The sequence below is a fragment of the Vipera ursinii genome, assembly GCF_947247035.1.
Source record: "Vipera ursinii genome assembly, chromosome: Z".
Classification (NCBI taxonomy): domain Eukaryota; kingdom Metazoa; phylum Chordata; class Lepidosauria; order Squamata; family Viperidae; genus Vipera; species Vipera ursinii.
The window spans coordinates 56,758,151-56,781,529 of NC_139517.1; the positions used below are offsets into that span (position 1 = coordinate 56,758,151).

Sequence of the window (23,379 nt, forward strand, 5' to 3'; positions counted from 1 at the left end):
GACAGTATACAGCCTTGCTGGACTCCTTTCCCAATTTTGAACCAATCAGTGGTTCCGTGTCCTGTTCTCACTGTTGCTTCTTGGCCCACATATAGGTTTCTCAAGCTACACCCATCTCTTTAAGAACTTGCCACAGTTTATGATCCACACAATCAAAGGCTTTAGCATAGTCAATGAAGCAGAAGTAAATGTTTTTCTGGAACTCTCTAGCTTTCTCCATGATCCAGCATATGTTGGCAATTTGATCTCTAGTTCCTCTGCCTCTTCGAAATCCTGCTTGTACTTCTGGTAGTTCTCGATCCACATACTGCTGGAGTCTAGCTTGTAGGATTTTAAGCATAACTTTACTAGCATGAAAAATGAGTGCAATGGTACGATAGTTTGAACATTCTTTGGCACTGCCTTTCTTTGGAATTGGAATGTAAACTGATCTTTTCCAATCCTGTGGCCACTGTTGAGTTTTCCAAATTTGCTGGCAAATTGAGTGTAGAACATTTACTGCATCAACTTTTAAGATTTTGAATAGCTCAGCTGGAATACTGTTACCTCCACTAGTTTTGTTATTGCTCAGCTTTTCTAAGGCTCACTTCACTTCACATTCTAGGATGTCTGGCTTGAGGTCAGTGACCACCTCATTGTGATTATCAGGGACATTAAGCTCATTCTTGTATAGTTCTTCTGTGTAATTTTGCCACCTCTTCTTAATCTCTTCTGCCTCTGTTAGGTCCCTGCCATTTTGGTCCTTTATCATGTCCAATTTTGCATTAAACGTTCCATTCATCTCTCCAATTTTCTTGAAAAGATCTCTGGTCCTCCCTATTCTGTTGTTTTCTTCTATTTCTTTACACTGTTCATTTAAGAAGGCATTCTTATCTCTTCTAGCTATTTTCTGGAATTCTGCACTCAATTGGGCGTATCTTTCTTTTTCTCCCTTGCCTTTCGCTTCCCTCCTTTCCTCAGCTATTTGCAAAGCTTCCTCAGACAGCCATTTTGCTTTCTTTCATTTCTTTTTCTTTGGGATGGTTTTGGTTGCTACCTGTTGTACAATGTTGTGAACCTCTGTCCATAGTTTGTCAGGCACTCTGTCTATCAGATCTAATTGCTTAAATCTATTTGCCACCTCTACTGTATATTCAACAGGGATATGATTTAATTCATACCTGAGTGGCCTAGTGCTTTCCCCTACTTTCTTCAGTTTAAGCCTAAACTTTGCAATGAGAAGTGTTGTGTACATAGTTGAGGTAATTTGACAGCTCGGCCGCCAGCAACAGCAGGTGGCACTGGCAAATGCTCGGATTGGTTGACCAGCATTCGGTGGGATATTCCAATGCAGGGATTGGTCAAAAGCGCACCGGCTAGAGTATTTAAGGGGGTCTAAAAGAGCTCCAGGTTTGTCTTTTTCATAACTGAAATAAAGCTGAGTTACAGAGTCTCCATTGTAAGGTGTTCCCTCTCGGCCAGACCACGCTACATTACAGTGGCGATGAGGATGGGATACTGCTTCACGCTGAGCTCAATCACTAGTTAAGTCACTTGGAAGGTGGAAAGAGAAAACTCTTCCAGGAAAAAAAATCCTCCCCGCTGAAGCAGTATCCTGGACAGGGACAGCATGACACAACTGAGGCACATCCGCGAGTTCGATATCCGCTACCCTGAGCGCTGGGAGTCGCACTTGGGTCAGATCGAAGGCCACCTCCTGGTAAACCGAATAATGGAAGACTGCATGAAGGCAGCAGCTTTGCTTTGCCTCAGTGGTCCGGCCGTTTATGATGTAGCCATCAGGTTGTGCAACCCAGATCCTTTCACAACCTTGTTGTACGCCGACCCCGCCGACAAACTGAGCCAACATTTCATGCCGAAGAGGTCTGAACTTTTCTGGTGGCTACAGTTCATCCAGCGGAACCAGCTCCCCGGCGAATCATTGACTGACTTCGTCGCTGCGGAACAGCAAGCCGCTCGCATATGTAAATTTCCCGATCTGGAAGACCGGATTCAAGATTGGATTGTCTTCGGATTGAGTGATCAGCAACTTCAGCAAAAGATAATCGCTAAGCCAACTCTGAGCCTGTCAGAGGTCATTGATGAAATAATGGCCCAGGAGGCAATCAACCGAAGAAATACACTCCAACCCAGCAACAGCTCCAGTGGATCTGTCCACCAGGAGAGTGTTGTGGATGGTGGAGGTGAAGAACCCAAAAATGAAGCAGAACTCGATGCCATTCTGCAAAGGCTTGAGAAATTCAAAGTCCAACGCGACAACAGTGTGAACCAAAAAAAAAAACGGGGACAGCCAACAAAAACTCAAGATACCCAAGCTACAGTTCCAGAAACAATGACCTAGATGTGCCAGCTGCGGCGGCAGTCATCCAAGGGTGACCTGCAGGTTCTGCAGTGCAAAGTGCCGGTCTTGCAGTAAAACCAGGCACATACGAGCCATCTGCTGCAGCTGTGACCACGACAGCCTGAACGAACTTGACTCATCACCAGCAGGTACAGAAACCCTGCCATTCCCCAGCACTGAGCCCCCTGGGACCCTGTCACAAACAATTGTAGAAAGTATGGAGGTGGTGTGCCAGTCAACAATCCACCAGCTGCTTAAGCCAAAAATCAAAATTGAGATCCACTTGCAAGGAATTCCTTGCAAAATGGAAGTGGATTCAGGTTCATCTGTCTCAATAATATCTTATGAGACATATTTATCGATTTGTGGCCAGAGCAGGTGGCAGATTCCCTTGGAACCAACCCAAATTCAATTAGCAGATTTCCAACGGGCCCCAATTAAAATGAAGGGTAAGGCCACATTATTAGTAGGATATAAGGGGTTCCTGGGTCACTTAGATGTATTAGTAACAGAAGACAAGAGGACTAATTTGGTGGGGCTGGACTGGTTCGATGCCCTGGGCATTTGACTTGGGGGAGTTAATACCATCCAGTCCAGAAGCCTTGAATCTGTCTGCAAAAAATTTGCAGACGTGTTCGATGGCGAACTGGGAAAATACACGGGGCCCCCCATTAAGTTAAAATTAAGACCCGATGTTCTGCCAGTAAGAATCAAGGCCAGGAGGGTCCCGTTTGCTCTCAAGCACAAAATTGAGAGAAAACTAGAAAAGCTAGTTAAACAGGGGATCTTGGAGCCCGTGGAAGGGGGAGATTGGGAAACCCCCATTGTCTCCCCCATTAAACCAAACATGGAAATTAGAATATGTGCGGATTACAATGCCACAGTAAAAGTGCCTTAAATCCACATGCTTACCTGGTCCCATCGGTGAAACACGTCCTCTCAGCAATACAGTCAGGTGCCATTTTTGCCAAGCTCGACTTGGCACAGGCCTACCAGCAATTCCTGGTTGCCCACGAAACAACTGACGTTCAAACTATAGTGACACACAAAGGAGCCTTCAGAGTGAACCACTTACAGTTTGGCATCTCTGTAGTTCCTGGGATCTTCCAAGAAGTGATGGAGAAGACGCTGAAGGGTATTCCTGGAGTGTGTCCATATTTTGATGACGTCCTAATTGCTGGGGAGTCAGAGGAAGTTTTAGCAGATAGGCTGCAGGCTGTGTTAAGTAGATTCCGTGCTGCTGGCCTCAAACTTAAGAAGGAAAAATGCAGTATTGGAGTGACATCCACGGAGTTCCTAGGATTCAGGGTAGATGCACAGGGCATCCACCCCACCAACTCCAAGGTAAAGGCAATTAAGATGGCTCCTGTGCCTAAAAACAAGGTAGAACTACAGGCTTTTCTGGGGCTACTTTTACCATTCATTTTTGCCCCACAAGGCAACTATTGCAGAGCCATTACATAGATTGTTGGACAAGAAAACCCCTTGGAAGTGGTCCACTATACATGACAACAGTTTTAAGAGCCTTAAGCAATTGCTGTCCAGCAATTCAGCAGTCACTCATTTCATTGACAATAAGCCCATCTGTTTAGCATGTGATGCCTCCCCTTATGGTGTGGGTGCAGTACTAAGTCATTTAGAGGAAAATGGAGAACAAAAACCAATTGCTTTCTATTCCAGGACACTCTCAAAAGCTGAAAGGAATTACGCCCAGATAGATAAAGAGGCCTTGGCCCTAGTTGCAGGCGTAAAGAAATTCCATGATTACCTATATGGTAGAGAGTTCACCATCTTTACTGATCACAAGCCCTTGTTAGGATTGCTAAGGTGGCTGTTTGCTATGCATGGTCTGCCAGATGTGTTAGTCTCTGACAATGGCCCACAGTTTCACCAGGGCCAACTTGATTGGGCATGTCATGTCCACACCGTTCCACCCATCAACCAATGGCCTTGCAGAAAAAATGGTGAGAACAACCAAGGACACTTTGAGACGCATTATCACCGGTGATTGGCACCAAAGGTTGGCTCAATTCTTACTAGCGCAACACTCCACACCATGCACAGCCACTGGCAAGAGCCCCGCTGAGCTGCATTGGGGCAGGCATCTCATTACCAAGTTGGACAGACTGCACCCTGATAGAGTGGCTGCTGACGCGGAGCAGCCCCCCCCGCCAGGGAGTTTGACATTGGCGAACTAGTGTGGGCCAGGAACTATGGCTCTGGGGACATGTGGGCTCAAGGGGTGGTGGTTGACAAAACTGGACCATTATCTTACACTACAGAGGGGGAAGGGGGCTGCCAGGTCAGAAGGCACATCGACCAACTAAGCAAGCGGGCCCTGGAAAAGCAGCAACGTGAGCAAGCCCAAGCCCTCCAATCACCACCATTGCCCCCGGTCACTCCAACACCACCAAGAGACCTTGATGTTTATCTTCCTGCTCCTCAACCCTTGGCAAGTAGGCAGAAGAGGCAAGAGGCCTATACTGACCCTGAACCATTCACAGAGACACTGGACCAGGGTGGACAATCACTTAACCTAGCTCATGAGAGCAGTTGGGGCATAGAAGACCAGGGCCTGACGCCTGCCAGGTCTGAGCAGCCTATAAGGCATTCTAGCAGGACTCACAAGGCACCAGCATATCTGGAGGACTATGTAAGGTCATGAGGTCAAGGGGTGGAAGGCAATCAAGAATTTGTGCACTACAGCAGTGTCAAGTTATTATGTGTTTATTGTTCTTATATTGGGGGAAGGGGTGTTGTGTACATAGTTGAGGTAATTTGACAGCTTGGCCGCCGGCAACAGCAGGTGGCACTGGCATATGCTCAGATTGGTTGACCAGCATTCGGCGGGATATTTCAATGCAGGGATTGGTCAAAAGCACACTGGCTAGAGTATTTAAGGGGGTCTGAAAGAGCTCCGGGTTTGTCTTGTTCAGAACTGAAATAAAGCTGAGTTACAGAGTCTCCATTGTCAGCTGTTCCCTCATGGTCCAGACCATGCTACATTACAAGAAGTTCATGGTCTGAGCTTCAGTCATACCCTTTATCTATTTATATTAAAACAACTGCCTAATATATAATTAGCCCAGGTTCGAATCTCAGATAAAGGGTATGACTTACTGATGAGAACAAAATAAGTTCGAAATGGCCATATCAGCCTCCCAAATTCTTTATTAGCAATTTGAATAATTTACACAAATAATGAACTGTCATAAGTGTGAAAGCCCTAATAAGCAGGCATATACATAGAATGAAGGCTACTGCTAAGCTTGTAAGCCGCCCTGAGTCTTCGGAGAAGGGCGGGATATAAATGGAATTAAAATAAAATAAAAAATAAATAAATAAGTTGTGACTATAGCCTGCGGATAGCCTTGGGCTAGGCTGAAACAGGAAAGAAGATTTAACTAGCAAGGTATTCAAAAAGACTTGACAAATACTTAACACACACACACACACACACACACACACACACATATATATATAATCTGTGTCTGTGTCTGTGTGTGTGTGTTTGTGTGTGTCTACACATATACACAAATAATTAAATACTTGCTGTAGTATGTATGTTTAATACCCATCCTCCCTATTTTTTGTGCCTTTGAATCAGTCTTGTCTCCTAGCATCCACTTTTAGTTTTAGTTTTGGAGTGGTTTGCTGTTGCCTCCCTTTCAAGGCTATGAGAGAGAATGAGTGGCACAAGGTTAGCAGCTGAATTGGTTCCTGTGGCAGGATTAGAACTCATACTTTCCCAATTCTAGCCTCATGCCTTAACTATCATATCAAACTGGCTGTGTCTGGTGTGTGTGTGTGTGTGTGTGTGTGTGTGTGTATGTGCGCTCAAGCACACACGCTCAATCATGTCCAGTTCTTGGAGATTACCTGGTAATTCCCTGCACATTTTTGCCCAAGTTTGTCAGAAGTGATTTGCCATTGCCTCTTTCTTATGGTTGAGAAAAGTAACTGGTCCAAGGTCACCCAGCTGGCTTTATGCCCAAATTTGGATTAGAACTTTTGATCTTTCAGTTTCTAATCAGATGCCTTATCATTATATCAAACTGGTTCTCAGTAACCCTGTGGAAATGTTAATATGAGACTATTCAACGTCTCATATGCAGGGTTTTTTTTTAACCCTAGCAAAGTTCAGTTTTTTCAAGTCTGGTTCTGCCAAGATATATTGGGCTGGAATTTTGTACTAAATGTTTTGGAGATTAAATGTTAATATATATAGATACCAGGCTGGGGAAGCTAATGATGTATGAACAGTGCATCTCTTGTCAACATGTGTATTGCTTTGTTTTTAAAACAAAATAACTAGGAGGTGTGATCAACATAGATTATATAGATTTGCTTATTGTAGAGTAGCAACTTGCTACTATTGTCTCCGTTATAGGGGGTTATGGCATTGGCCATCTCTGGAATGCCTCTATATTTACAACCAAAATAGCTTCTGATCATAATATAGTGATTTTATTAGCAGTAGATTTTAGAATTATTCATTACATGATAATATTTTTCTAGAGAAATAAACTGGAAAATCTGTTCCCTGTTGAAGTGTCTGGCTGTTGGGTTTTTAAAATTTTTTAGCATAAATATTTGCATTCGTACAATAACCATTAGTAAGCAATATCTCTTGCATGTACCACTTTCTTTGTAATTGTAGAATTCAACATTTCCCTTTATCTTCAACAGAAATTTTTAAATTCAAACAGTTGTCCAGAAATTCAGGGGTTTTTACATGTGAAAGAATTGGGAAGAAAATCATGGAAGAAGCTATATGGTTGTCTGAGAAAATCTGGACTTTATTGCTCTACAAAAGGGTCTTCAAAGGTACTTGTTAGTTAGACTAGTTTAATAAGATAAGCAAAAGACCTTGTCAGTAATATGTTGGAGTGTAAAATTCAATTACTCTGTGCTCTGGATTTCATTGTAAGCTTAGTTTTGGTGCATAACTTAATGCCAGTAAAGGGCTTCTTAAGGTTTTAGATTAGATCCTTGTAATGAGTTGTGATCTTTGTAATTACAGTGTTGGGTACCATCACATGAAAAACCTGTGGCTGATCATTAGTATTGTCTTCCCCTTTCCACAAGAAAATAGCAGTGTCTCTTCTCTGAGCATTCTCAGTTGCAATTAAAAAAAAATATCTTCACAAAATGAATGCCCAGATGACCAATTCCAAATATTTGAAAGCTTCATATATTCTTTATGATTCCATCAGACAGTGCAAAGCACATCCACCAACCAAAAAGAGGGGTTTTCAAACAACAAACTTACGGAAGAAGTGACTGATACTGAACAAAGAAAAGGTTAAATAAAACTAATATACTAGTAAGAAGGTTAAATAAATAACAAGGTAGAAACACGAGCACAAACAGGCAGAAAAAAGAATAGGAAAAAATAGGCACAATTACCTAAAACAGAGAAGGAAGTAACAAGGCTAACAGCAAAGCACATCCACCAACCAAAAAGAGGGGTTTTCAACTCATGGAAGAGGCAACTGATAATATTGTGATATGCAATACATGTATGTGCTTATGCCCCCAAAACACCCAAATTGTGTACATGCATTAAATGTAAACTATGTTAAGTACTAGAGGAAAAAGTAAGGGATCTAGAGCCAAACTCCAACCTACACAAAAAAGCTATACCCAAACTGAACCAAATAATGAACAAATAACTCCCAAAGGATTTGATCGTATTGATAAACCCTTGGAGGAAGCCAAATGGAGGGATGTCACACATAGAAAGAAACATGGTAATCAAAGGCAGAAGCAGCATACATCTAACAAACCCCTACTGCCCAATCTAGCCCAACCAGAAACAACCCCATTAAAACTGAGCAGTCGATTTCTCCCCATAGATGGAAATACACAGGCCCACAACCTCCCCCTCAAGGAAAACATGCAGATACCTAGCAAAGAATCAGCACCAAATATCCCTTAAAAAGTTGCATCAGCAAACACACCTGAGATAAACAGAAAAGCACCTCAGATTGCACCCCCAAAATAGGAAGGAGAATGTTGGTCATAAGAGATTCTATTCTCAAAGGAACAGAGTCAGCCATTTGCCGACCAGACATGCAATCCAGGGAGATATGTTGTCCCCTGGAGCAAAAATCAAAGATGTGGCTGAGAACCTAACCAAAATAATTAGGCCCACAGATTACTACCCTTTCCTCCTCCTTCACATTGGGATGAATGACACAACAAAGAACCTGAGCACAATATTGAGAGTCTATAAGCTACTAGGCAATAAAGTTAAGGAGCTAGGAGCACAAGTAGTGTTCTCATCAGTACTCCCAATAAAAGGCCAACACCCATTGAGGGGAAAAAGAATTCTAGAAATAAACAACTGGCTAAAGGGTTGGTGTAACCAAGAAAACTTTGGTTTCCTGGATCATAGACTGCATTTCCTATGCAAAGGACTTGGCAAGGGATGGGCTGCACCTCAGTAAAACAGGGAAAAATGTACTTGGAAAAAGACTGGCCCAACTCATTACAAGGAATTTAAACTAAAATTAAGGGTGAAGGGTGAGCTACCTTTAGAATCTCTGGAACACAAAACCAATCATAAATTCCAAGAAAAAAAATCAAACAATGAGGTAGGGAAAAACTCAAACAGCAATCAGGAGATTCAGGAAACATCCCACAGACAGACATAAAAGTCTTAAATGCTTATATACTAATGCTCAAAGCTTGGGGAACAAAGAGGGTGAACTAGAAGCAATAATACATGTGAGTACATATGATATAGTTGGCATTACAGGAACCTTGTGGGATAAAACCAATGACTGGAATGGATAGATAGATGGATACAACTTGTTCAAAAGAAACAGAATTACAAAAAGAGGATGGGAGTTGCACTATATGTAAGAGAATACTCCATATCAACAGAAATGCCTATGATCAAAGATAAAAGCCCCTGAGAATGTATATGGTCCATATAAAAGGGGGGAAAGTGACATTGCCATAGGTTTATACTACAGGCCACCCAACCAATCTTAAGAAATAGATGGACTCTTTGCCAACCAGTTAACAAACGTACGTTTGTTAATGGGAGACTTCAACTACCTAGATATCAGCTAGGAGACAAACTCTGCAGTGAGCAGGAGATCAAACATATTTCTAACCAACTTAGCTGACAATTTTGTCATCCAAAAGGTAGAGGAGGGAACTAGAAGTAAAGCTATACTGGACCTAATTCTTACTAATAAAGTGGTTGAGCGAGTTGATTGTCGGAACCTTGAGGGAAAGTGACCGTGTCATACTGGAATTCAATATAATACAAACACAAACAATAGAAAATAATTCAACCAGTGTCTTAAACTTCAAACTAGCTGATTTTAACAAACTCAGAGAGAACCTAGAAAAGATTCCATGGATGAAAACCCTAAAGGGGTAAACAACTTGAGAAGCATGAGAAACTCTGAAAAATGCTATCATAAAAGCCCAGTCCAGCACAATACCACTGAAAAAGAAAAACAAGAAAGTCAAGAGGAAAACAGCATGGCTGCATAAATGTCTCTCAGACAAACTGAAAGACAAAAAGGAAAGAGGGACACATACTGTATTTTCTGGTGTATAAGACTACTTTTTAACCAATGAAAATCTTCTCAAAAGTCAGGGGTCGTCTTATACGCCGGGTGCTGAAAATTTAGGGACAGGGCTGGCTGGAAAACCTGGAGCGGATCTCCCATTTAGTCTGCGCAGGGAAAGCAGGACCAATTGGAGAAGAAGCTGCAGTCTGTGATTTTTTACAGGGTTTATAGGGTTTCCTGCCTTAGCAGGGGGTTGGACTAGATGACCTCCAAGGTCCCCTCCAAATTATTATTATTATTATTATTATTATTATTATTATTATTATTATTATTATTATTATAGTTTAATCCACTTGCACTGTTTTATGTTTACATGTTTGATGACAAACAGCCTTATGTTTATAAGTGACAGTTTTCCTACTAAGCACCTGCATGTCATAAGCATTTGAATTAAAATTACCATATTAAAATCAAATCTGATGTTTTTTAATTTTTATTTAGTGTGCGTTGGAAGAGGGGTAGTCTTATACGGCGAGTATAGCCCAAACCCTATAATTTAACAGGAAATGTAGGGGGTCGTCTTATACGCCCAGTCATCTTATACGCTGGAAAATACGGTAACTAAGGCTGATTATTAGCAGATAGCCAGAACATGCAAAGACAAAGTTAGGAAAGCAAAGATTCAGAATGAACAAAGACTTGGAGCAGAAATCAAGGACAATAAAAAAAAGTTTGACTGGACATGCCACTTAAGGCATTGGAGTTTTATGACAACCACAAAACATTTAGCAAATTAATAACAAGAAAAAAGTCAAAGAAACTTGACTCTTTCTCTCTTTAGAAGGTCCAATAAAAGAGAATATAGCAAGGATGTAACAGGCAACAGGGAGAAAGCAGAGCTACTTAACTCATTCTTTGCATCAATCTTCACACAAAAAGAAATTGTAGTACAACATACCAAAAAAAACTACTGCAAAAGACGAACTAGAAACAAAAATTAAAATAAGCAAGAAAATGGTAAGAGAAAACCTATATGACCTTGATGAATATAAATCACCAGCTCCTGACAGATTACTGAACAGTTCTGAAGGAGCTGGCAGATGTTATCTCAGAACCATTGCACCACATCTTTCAAAAAACCTGGAGCACTGGGGAAGTACCTGAGGATTGGAAAAGGGCTGATGTGGTTCCCATCTTCAAGAAATGGGGGAAAAACCAGACCCAGGAAACTACAGATCAATCAGTTTGACATCAATACTTGGGAAGATCCTGGAAAAGATAATCAGAAAACAGATTTGTGAACAAGTAGAAGCAAACAAAATTATAACTGGTAGCCAGCACAGGTTTGTTAAAAACAGATCATGCCAAACCAATCTTATTTCATTCTTTGATAAAGTGACCAAATTAGTAAACCAGCAAAACGCTGTGGACATATTATACTTAGATTTCAGTAAGGCATTTGTCAAAATAGACCACAATCTACTGCTTGGTAAGCTAGAAAAAGGTGGAATAGACAACATCACCAGCAGATGGATTTGTAGCTGGCTGACAAACTACTCAATGAGTAGTCCTCAATGGTGCTACATCCACATGGAGAAAAGTAAGGAGTGGGGTACTACAAGGCTCCGTCTTAGGCCCAATACTATTCAATATCTTCATTAATGACTTAGATACCAAATAGAAGGGGAACTCATCAAATTTGCAGATGACACTAAACTGGCAGGAATAGCCAACACCCCAGAAGACAAACTCAGGATCCAAAAAGATGTTGACAAACTTGAACAATGGGTTCTATCCATGAAAATGAGTTTCAATGTGGAGGAAAGCAAAGTTTTACTTTTAGGCAAGAAAAATGAAAGGTTTAAGTAAAGATTAGGGGAGACCTGTCTCAAAAACAGTAACTGTGAGAGGGACCTTGGAGTCCTAGTGGATGATCATTTGACTGTGAGCCCGCAGTGTACAGCAGCCACTGCCAAAAAAGTGAATAAAATCGTGGGTTGTATAAAAAGAGGCATAGAATCAAGATCATGTGAAGTATTAGTACCGCTTTATAAAACCCTAGTGAAACCACACCTGGAATACTGCCACCAATTTTGGTCACCATACTACAAAAAAGGTGTTGAGACTTTGGAAAAAGTGGAAAGAAGAGTGATTAAGATGATCAAAGGCCTGGAGACTAAAACATATAAAGAACAGCTGCAGGACTTGGGTTTGGCTAGTCTAAAGAAAAGAAGAAACAGGGGTGACGTCATAGCAGTATTCCAATATTTGAGGGGCTGCCCCAAACAACAGGGGGTCAAATTATTCTCCAAAGCACCAAGAGGGCAGGACAAGAAACAATGGTTGGAAGCTGATCAAAGAGAGAAGCAACCTGAAATTAAGGAGAAACTCCTAACAGTGACAACAATTAACCAGTGGAACAACTTGCCCTCAGATGTTGTGGGTGCTCCATCACTGGAGGTTTTTAAGAAGAGACTGGACAGCTACTTGTCTGAGATGGTATAGGTTCTCTTGCTTAAGCAGGGGCCTGGATAGGAATACCTCCAAGGCCCCTTCCAGATTCTATTCTGTTCTGTTCTACTCTACTCTACTCTACTCTACTCTACTCTACTCTACTCTACTCTACTCTACTCTACTCTACTTCACTGGTCAGCAGAAGGTGAGAATTGAAAGGATCTTTCCAGACTCCCTAGTGCAGGGGTGTCAAACTCAATTTCATTGAGGGCCACATCAGCATTGTGGTTGCCCTCAAGGGGCCGGGTGGGTATGGCCAGGATGGACGTGGCCTACTGGGTGGGCATGGCTAGAGTGCATATGACCTACTGGGTGGGCATGGCCAGCTCTACATCGTTCGCATCAAGGGTGCCTATGGGGGCCTGGGCAGGAGTGGGACAGATCTGAGGGTGTCTGGCAGAAGGAGGGTCTCTGGGCCAGGGCCAAGGCAGTGGGGGCTGTTCCCTCACTGTTTCCAGGATGGCTTCACAGGCCACATGAAACCACTTTGCAGGCCGGATTCGGCCCCCAGGCCTTGTGTTTGACATGTCTGCCCTAGTGTAATTGAAACAAACACCACGAGGTTGTAACATTGTGGCACAGAGAGATGTTTATTTGTTAGTTGGATTAGTAAAATCTAAATTTGTCTGACTGTCTTAATATAATTAAAAAATAGAAGAAGCATTAACAGCATTTCTGTTTAGCCCCTGGCCATTAGAGTGAGACAAATTAAATATCCCAAATATATTACAGAGATATATTTATATAAATCTGCTGAATTTAAAAATAGAAGATGCCGACCAATTGTAGTGGCCTCCAGTTTTGTCCATAATTTATCCCTGGGAATGAGTTCAAAGTTCTACATAGAAATCTTCAAAGATACATTTATCTTTTGTAAGATAATTCAGTTATTCTGCCTGGTACTCCATCATTTCCTGTTTAATCCAAATTTGTCAGTTTCTTGAATAAATATGATGATTCTGCCTTTGTGGATCAATAAAGCTACTCTTTTAAGCAATACAGTCAATAAATGGTCCCTCCTCTAAGTTTTCGGGCTTCCTTACTATGCAAACAAATTTGCTATGTCAGAAAGACTTAAAAGGCAGTTAAAGTAGAATCAAGTTCAATATCAAACAACTTGCCTCCAGGAGTTGTGGGTGCTCCATCACTGGAGGTCTTCAAGAAAAGATTGAACAGCTATTTGTCAGGATGGAGTAAGAATTCCTGCTTTGGGACTAGAAGTCCTCCAAGGTCTTTTTCAACCATATTGTTCTATGATTCAAAATAGGCTTGGAAGTTATTTAAAGAAATAGGCTTGTCAGAGCAAAATAATAATAATAATAATAATAATAATAATAATAATAATAATAATAATAATAATAATAATAATAATAATAATAATAATAATAATAATAATACAGCATGGAAATACAAAGTATCTACAGAAATATGACACAGCAAACCCATAAGATCTGAAATATAATTAAACTCATCTTGCCATTGTCTTTTTATTAAAAAATGAGCATTTTGTAATGAAGCTTACCTTCCACCCATTTACCATCACTTTGAAGTCACCCCTGAAACCTCAGACCTGTAGAGGAGCAGGACTTCACTGAATGATCTAAAAAGTTAATCAGAAAAAAGTGTTCCCAAATATAAATTGAGGTTGTGAGGAATTAGTCAATTTTTAAAAGCATTTGATAGGAACTTTAACATTTGATAGAGAAGAAATGCTAAGTCTTTAAACACATAGCAGTTTTTTGAATATATGGAAGATAACATTACTAACCAAGTTTATTGCTGCTAGAGGTAACAACCAAGAAATATTTAGTGTGCTTTTATTGCCCTTTTGTTGTTCTTTATATTTTCAGATAATATAAAATAATGGTTTGACACTTTTCTTTAACTATTACAACTCTTTCCCCAGGAACCAAGACACCTTCAATTGCTAGCTGATCTTGAAGACAGCAATATCTTTTCATTAATAGCATGCAAAAAAATGTACAGTGCACCGACCGACTATGGCTTTTGTATAAAGGTATAGGCTTAAAATATTACAAAATTTGTGGTTCATGGTATTAAATTTTACAGATTTTTCCATTACTTTTAAAAATTATTGTGATTTCAATTTTATGCTAAATTCTATCCTAGATAGAAAAAAAATATTCAAGATTGACTGTTTTCAAATAGTATGGCAGGCAGTTATTAGCTACCAAGCTGGCATAATATTAATGGAGAGCATAGAGGTCCTCATTTCACAGTTTTCCCAAAGCAGTAAATTCATTAGATGCCTTCCATTGTCTATTGAACTTTCAGACTTTACCTGGATTTTTTCAAAAAGGAGATAAAGCCTATATGTCTATTCAGACATTTCTCAATTTATATGAACACTCTGTGTCAGAATCCATTTATATCCCATTCATAAATCTCTATTTGTATGTTCTAAAATCTTACACCCTCACTGGATTCTGTCATTTCTCCAAGGAGGACAGGAGAAGATATTAATTGGCCATCTCTATCCATTTAATACAAGGTTGTTTATTCAGTCTGCCTGCAGGCGTCATCAGAGCAGGGGAAGAACCTTTGAACTGAGAAGAACAAAGAAAGTGGGGGGAGAGATCTGGTTTGTATCTCCAATTAGAATCTGAAAGGGAGGATGTAAATGGCGTAAAGGCATGGAAGATTTCTTTTCCCATGGAAGTTTTTGACACCTGAACTTTAATTGATCCGGGACTGACCAAAGGGACTGAAGGGAGGGGCTTTCACTCGGGGACAATTTAAAAGTACCAGTAACACAGTTTCAGATCCTGTCTAGTATTTCCACTAACAATCATGTTTTAGTAAAAGCTCCTTCTTGAACAATCCTGGCTCCAAGAGTTCTTTCTTTCCTAAGACGTGGATTGGGGTGGGTCTTGACATTAGACAGGATCTGCTGTAAGAGTCAACCTGGAAGAGAAAACCTTACCGGGGGACTTTGCAATAAATACAATGTCTGACGATGAAGCAAGAGAGGAGGAAAGCCCCATGGAAAGGGAGTTTTCCCTCCAAATGAAATCCCAGCAACGGTCAGAAGCTGAAGCATCATATTCCTCCGGGGAAGAAATGGTGGAGCAACACGACCGAAAACCCCGGTGGTCGATGGGCGTTGGAAGGAAAAGTGAGTGGGAAAAGGCATTGAGGAAAGTGATCCTAAGGCGGGGCAACCACCAACCTGAATGGAGGCAGGAGATGGAGAGCTCCCTGCATGTCAGTGAAGACCAGAGGATGCTAGAGAAAGCTATTGACCTGATGAAGAAAACCCTTAGCTCACTTAAGGGAGGAGAAGGCTGAGTACTGCAGCTACAGAAGCACCTGAGGCAGCAACTGGAGAGACAGTGGGGGGGGGATCTGGTACCTGGAACACCAGGGCCATCTGCTGGAACAGGAGTTGCTGCCTCAGTAGTATCCCCCCCAGAACCACAGACCGGAATCAGGATGAGGGGCAATACCGCCCGCTGCATAGACAACAATCCATTCAAAGACTTCCACCCCTGGAAGCAAAATTCAGGGGTGAGCCACCACACTTGGGGTTTTTCCTAACCCAAGTCCTCAGCTATATGGAAGAATACAGATGGGACATCCCCAGTGACAAAGCCTGCATCCGTATTGTGCAATCTGCCCTGGATGGACCGGCTGCAGACTGGGTGGTGAACCTGCATGACTCCAGAACTCAACGCCCCAGAACTCAACGACTTCAACCGATTCATGTCATCCTTGAGGCGGTGGTTTGAGGATCCTTTGGCTGATCATAAGGCCCGGGAAAGAATTAAAACGGTGAGGCAGGGCAGACGGGCGGTGGCTGAATATACCCTAGAATTCTGAGCCATTGCCAGCAAGCTGAACTGGTCAGAAGATATCCTCCTTAGCCATTTCAAAGACAGGCTAAACTATGACTTGTATGATGCTTGCGTGCCTCAAGGAGACCCACACCATCTTGATGACTGGTATGTCCTTGCAGAGGAAGCGGAAATAGACCTACTAAAGAGGCACCGCCGAGGAAAACCATGGGCCTGCCCACCATCCGAGCAAACATGTGAGGGGGAAACACCACCAGCCACAGCTAAAAAATCAACAGGCTGTTTCAAATGCAGGAGAGAGGGCTACCGCACCGCAGAATGCCACTCAAAAGCCCCCCAGCATAAAACAGAGGTATCACCCTCCAGGAAGCTAGGGAAGTCCCAAAGCAACCCAAAAGATTCTTCCATGAAGGGGACAGAGGCTGTAGAGTCCACAACCCCTGCCAAGAACTGGGATTGGATTCCGGCCTACACCGCAGGGGCGGTGGACACCTTGGAAGACAGCTCACAGGGAGAACCAGTGGTAAGTGAATCCATTCCACCCATCCTTAAGACAGTGACTATATTAGCTTCCTCTATGCCTGAAGCCATCAAAGTAAATCCCTAATAGACTCTGGTTGCACCTGCTGCCTTATCAGCCCAACACTGGTGGGGAGATTCAGCATCCCAGTGAGGAGACTAAAACAACCAATCTCCTTTAGCCAATTAGATGGGTTAATAGCAGGGGGACCAGCTACCCTAGCCACTTTATCAATTCACCTGTCCCTGGGATCTCATGAGGAAGACATAACATTTGTAGTGGCCCCAGGCATGGAATGCCCAATGATTTTAGGACTGGAATGGCTGAAGAAATGGAACCCCAGGATAAATTGGAGGACAGCAGAACTCAACTTCCCAGAGGGGGAGCCTAGGAGCTTAAAACCCCAAAGTACCCCCTCAACCCAAAGAGAGGAGTCAGCATTGGTGGGGGAAGAGAAGGGGTCACCAGAAATATCGGAGGAATACAGGGACCTTGCTGAAGTTTTCAGTGAGGAACGGGCAGATGAGCTTCGCCCCCACCACCCCACAGACTGCGCTATAGAATTCAAACCCGGGGCAAAACTCCCAAAGCCCAGGATGTATGCCATGGGCCCAAAGAAAATGGCAGAGATGGAAAGATTCATAAAGAAAAACTTAGAAAAAGGATTTATTGAGCCTGCCAAACCCAAAGTGGCCGCCCTGGTCCTGTTCAGGGAGAAGAAGGATGGTTCTTTTTGCTTATGTGTGGATTATAGAAATTTGAACACAATTAGTGAATGTAATCTGTACCCCCTACCCCTAATGAAGGATATGCTATCCCACCTATCAAAAGGAAGGATTTTTACTAAACTAGACCTGAGGGAAGCATATTAGCGCATTAGATTAAGGAAGGAGATGAATGGAAGACTGCATTCAACTTCCCAATGGGTTGCTACCAGTTCAAAGTACTGCCATTTGGACTTCAAGGGGCCCCTGCAGTCTTTATGCAATTAATTAATAACGTGCTAAGAGAGCACCTATATAAGGGGGTCCTGGTGTACCTAGATGACATCCTTATCTTCACTGAGACGAAAGAAGAACGTATCAAACTAGTCAGAGCAGTCCTGAAAAAGTTACGGGCTGCCCACCTATATGCTAAATTATCGAAGTGTGAATTCCACCAGGAAAGAATAGACTATCTGGGATATCGCATATCCCCAGAGGGCATCGAAATGGACCCTGGGAAAGTCAGGGCAGTATTAGAATGGGCACCCCCACACACACACAGAAGCAATTGTAAAGCTTCCTGGGGTTTGCAAATTTCTACCACCAGTGCATCCCTTCATTTGCTCTAATAGCCATGCCCCTCACAAACTTGTTGAAAATGAAGGGGGGAGTCCCCCATGAAACCCAGCCAGCCTCTGAAGTGGACAATGGAATGTCAAGCAGCATTTGAGAGGCTAAAGAGACTTTTTTCTGCTGAACCTGTCCTGAGACACCCAGATCCCGATAAACCTTTTGTAATACAGGCAGATGCTAGCGATGTAACGGTGGGAGCCGTATTATTACAGGAAAATGATCAGGGGGCATTGCAACCATGTGCATATACATCCAGGAAACTCACGGAGACAGAACAACATTGGCCTGTGTGGGAAAAAGAGGCATTTTCAGTGAGATGGTCATTACTTACATGGTGCCAATTCCTGGAAGGAAATAAAATCCCCTTCCAGGTCTGGACAGATCACAAAAATTTGGAAGCACTAAAAACACCCAGGAAACTCACTCCTAAGCAAGCCCGCTGGTCCCAACATTTTCCCTGATTCAATTTCACTCTCAAACACTTAACGGGGGGAAGAACTTCCTGGCGGATGCATTATCTCACATGCCCCAATATAACAGCACATGGGTCACTGACGTTAAACCACTTGTGCCTGAGCAACAACTGGCAGCACCAGTCACCATCAGGGCCCAAATTGAAATGAAGCTGAAGGTGGATAGCCAAACTGGAATAGAATTCCAAAAGTCTTTGGAAAGTGATGAATGGTTCCAGAAAAATAGACATGTGTGCACAATTAAAGATGGACTACCCTGGGTGGGTGAGAAGTTATACATACCTGCCACCCAGAGGATCAATTTCATGCAACTGTGCCATGATACAAAATCAGCAGGGCATTTTGGGTTTGTAAAAACCTTACACTTAACTAAAAGGCAATTTTGGTGGCCATCCATGAAAAAGGACATAGAAAGCTATGTGGGCAGCTGTCAAATTTGTGTGATGGCAAAGAGGCTGCAAGGAAAATCACCAGGACTGTTACAACAGGTGGCGAACCCCTCAGCCCCATGGAAAGAAATAGCCATGGATTTTATAGTGGAATTACCAGAAAGCAACGGGAATATGGTAGTCTGGACTGTCACAGACCTGTTTTCTAAACAAGTGCATTTCATACCTTGCCAAAAGATCCCTACCGCAAAAGCCTTAGCAAAACATTTCGTACAGCATATTTACAGATTGCATGGGGCACCACAACGCATCATATCTGATAGAGGGGTGCAATTTATGTTGGCATTTTGGAAAGAATTTTTATCCATTTTAGGGGTTCCCAAGGACTGACATCTAGTCATCACCCTCAATCGAATGGTCAATGTGAAAATTCTATCTCAGTACTTTAGCAATATTTAAGATGCTTTATTAATTTCCAGCAGACAAACTGAATTGACCTACTGCCTTTCGCAGAAGTGGCATATAATAATGCAGTTCACTCCAGCACCGGTTACACTTCTTTTCAAGTAGCTACTGGTCAAAGTTTCAACCCCATGCCAGAACTAACCTCAAATGAACCAGTAATTCCTGAACTGAAGGAATGGATTGCTCAATTACAAAACATCTGGCCAATCATTAGGAAAGCCTTAGATGAAGCTAGACAAGCATACAAGGCACAGGCGGACAAAAAAAGAGTTGATCCCATACCATTCAGGGTGGGAGAGATGGTATATTTATCCACAAAATACCTTAAATCACTACAACCCTGTAAAAAACTCGAACCAAAATATATTGGACCTTTTCCAATTAAAAGAATCATAAACCCAGTAACAGTTGAATTAGGTCTACCCAAATATCTTAGACAAGTACATCCAATTTTTCACTGCAGTTTGCTAAAGAGAGAACAACAGTCACCCCTATGAACAAAAACCCCACCACCACCACCTCCCATCATGGTGGAAGGAGAACAACACTTTGAGGTGAAGGAAATCCTAGATTCCAGGAAACACCATGGAGCAATTCAATATCTAGTAGCTTGGAAACATCTCCCCTCCTCAGAAAATGAGTGAGTCAATAAACACCACATTAAAGCACCAAAGTTGCTTAAGAAATTTCATACAGAATATCTGAACAAACCGGGCTAACATTTATATTTTGTTCTCTCTACAGATGGGCCTATCTTTCTTTTAAGGAGAGCAGACTGTCAGAATCCATTTATATCCCATTCATAAATCTCTATATGTATGTTCTAAAATCTTACACCCTCACTGGATTCTGCCATTTCTCCAAGGAGGACAGGAGAAGATGTTAATTGGCCATCTCTATGCATTTAATGCAAGGTTGTTTATTCAGTCTGCCTGTAGGCATCATCAGAGCAGGGGAAGAACCTTTAAACTGAGAAGAACAAAGAAAGGGGGGAGAGATCTGGTTTGTATCTCCGATTAGAATCTGAAAGGGAGGAAGTAAATGGCGTAGAGGCATGGAAGATTTCTTTTCCCATGGAAGTTTTTGACACCTGAACTTTAATTGATCTGGGACTGACCAAAGGGACTGAAGGGAGGGGATTTCACTCGGGGACAATTTAAAAGTACCAATTGGTAACACAGTTTCAGATCCTGTCTAGTATTTCCACTAACAATCATGTTTTAGTAAAAGCTCCTTCTTGGACAATCCTGGCTCCAAGAGTTCTTTCTTTCCTAAGACGTGGATTGGGGTGGGTCCTGACACTCTGAAATGATCTACAATATAGCAAATGTTTAGGATTTGTATACTACACCTAAACTGTAAATTAATTTCATAGATGAAAGACAGAATTAATATTTTGTTGTTTGTTCTGTAGCCCAACAGAGTAAGGAATGAAACTAAAGAATTGAGATTGCTGTGTGCTGAGGATGAACAAAGCAGAACATGTTGGATGACTGCCTTTAGACTGCTCAAGGTACTGGTTAACCATGGGGTAGTTCATATTTCTGGTAGCCTGTGTGTGCGATTTGAGGTCCTGCATTCATCTTTCATATGGACTCAGGCACAGTTAAGATCTTTTTAAGAAACCATTTTATTTATTTGTTTTCAGGGAAACACAACTTCAAGAGACAAATAAATATCCACATATAGGAAATAGGGTGTAGGTATAATAATGAAGCAGAGATAGGATATGGCAAGAATTAGACGGAACAAAGTTAACCTTGGGACCATTTTAAAACCAAGTTCTAGAAAACACAACTTATACACTGCAAAAAACAATAAATGTTTGAATGAATGAGTGAAGAGATTTACTGTCATGTAAACTCTTCCAACCCAATGAATGAATTAACAATAAGGGAATGTAATTTCCTTATTGTTAATTATCCCAGCATCCAACTTTGTCAGTTTTAAACTGGAATGCACATTCCAGTTCATTGTTTTACCACTTAAAAAGTAATTCACTTAGCAATAGTGTTGCAGACTCCAGTTGTAGTCATTAAACAAGGATTATCTGTATTGCTCTGGATTGGGAAAATAATAAAAACAATAGCCATATCTTGAGAATGGTATGAAGAAATAACAGAATAACAGAATTGGAAGGGATCTTGAAGGTCTTCTAGTCCAACCCCCTGATCAAGCAGGAAATCCTATACATTTCCTGACAAATGGTTGTCCAGTCTTTTCTAAAAGCCTTCACTGACAGAGCACCCAAGTTCAACTGATTGAATGATTGATTGACTTAACTCTGAGACTGCAAACCTTTTTAACACAAGATGAGCTAAAAACAAAAGAGAATAATTGAGGAAACCTAACCATTGGGGTCTAATTGAATGGAGTCCTCTTTTGGTTGTTGGTAATAATAATAATAATAATAATAATAATAATAATAATAATAATAATAATAATAATAATAATAATAATAATAATAATAATAATAATAATAATAATAATTTAATTTCTATACCACCCTTCTCCCAAAGGACTCAGGGCAGTGTACAGGGCAATAAATACAATAAAAATACAATGTAGAAAAGTTAAGAAAGAATTAAATAATGTAGCCCAATAACAGTAAAGATTAATAAAATTAATATTAAAATACCCCAAACCCATCAGACCAGGCTGGCTTGTTCAAATAAGTAAGTTTTTAGGTCACGGTGGAAGGAGCGAAGGTCAGGAGCCATCCGGAGCTCAACCGGTAAATGGTTCCAAAGGTCTGGCATGCCCACAGAGAATGCCCTCCCCCTGGGGGTCACCAGTCGACACTCTTTGACCGATGGCACCCTGAGGAGGCCTTCTCTGTGGGAGCGCACTGGACAAAGGGAAGTTGATGCCGGCAACAGGTGCTCCCATAAGTAATCTGGACCCATGCCATTTAGGGCTTTATAGGTCATTACCAGCACCTTGAATCTCACTCGGAGGGCAACCGGAAGCCAATGCCGGAGTAGAGGTGTTACATGGGAGTATCGGGAAACCCCCACCACCACTCGCGCGGCCGCATTCTGCACCAGCTGAAGCCTCTGAGTAGTCCTCAAGGGCAGCCCCATGTAGACAGCATTGCAGTAGTCTAAATGAGAGGTCACGAGCACATGAGTGACTGTACGCAAGGCATCCTGGTCCAGATAGGGCCACAAATGGCGCACCAGGTGAACCTGGGCAAAGGCCCCCCTAATCACAGCTCCTATATGATCTTCCAAGGAGACTGTGAATCTAGGAGGACACCCAAGTTGCGAGCCCTATCTACGGGGGGTAATACCTCACCCCCCCATAATTAGAGATGGAACAATCTGAATTTCCTGAGATGCTGGCATGCACAACCATTCAGTCTTGTCGGGATTGAGCCGAAGCCTGGTCCTCCCCATCCAGACCCGAACCGCCTCCAGGCAACGGGACATCACATCGAGGGCATCACTGGGATGGTTTAGGGTAGAGATGAAAAGCTGGGTATCATCAGCATATTGATGATACCCAACCCCAAAACCACGAATGATCTCACCCAGTTGAACAGGATGTTGAACAGGAGAGGCGAGAGGACTGACCCCTGAGGAACTCCACAAATGAGAGGCCTCGAGGCCGACCTCTGCCCTCCTGTCAACACTGACTGCGAGCGGCCCAGGAGGTAGGGGGAGAACCACTGGAGAACAGTGCCCCCCACTCCCAACCCCCTGAGGCGCTGCAGTAAGATACCATGGTATCGAAAGCCACTGAGAGGTCTAATAGGACTAGGACAGAGGAACAACCCCTGTCCCGAGCCCGCCAGAGATCATTCACCAGCGCGACCAATGCCGTCTCCGTGCTGTGCCCGGGCCTGAAGGCCGATTGGTACGGGTCCAGATAATCAGCTTCCTCCAGGAACAAAGGGAGCTGATGCGCCACCATGCTCTCAACAACCTTAGCAAGAAAGCGAAGGTTGGAGACCGGACGATAGTTGTTTAAAACAGTTGGGTTCAGGGC

The 23,379-nt window shown here is 42.3% G+C and overlaps 1 protein-coding gene across 5 annotated transcripts in view; it reads left to right on the forward strand.

Moving 5' to 3' along the window:
• Positions 1 to 23,379, forward strand: part of GRB10 (growth factor receptor bound protein 10) — a 332,636-nt gene that overhangs the window by 281,182 nt on the left and 28,075 nt on the right. For all 5 annotated transcript variants that reach the window (XM_083377121.1, XM_083377119.1, XM_083377123.1 and 2 more), the window contains 3 exons: positions 7,031 to 7,168; positions 14,297 to 14,407; positions 20,804 to 20,902. In XM_083377121.1, coding sequence (XP_083233247.1) covers positions 7,031 to 7,168; positions 14,297 to 14,407; positions 20,804 to 20,902 — 348 coding nt within the window. The remainder of the gene's footprint in view (positions 1 to 7,030; positions 7,169 to 14,296; positions 14,408 to 20,803; positions 20,903 to 23,379) is intronic.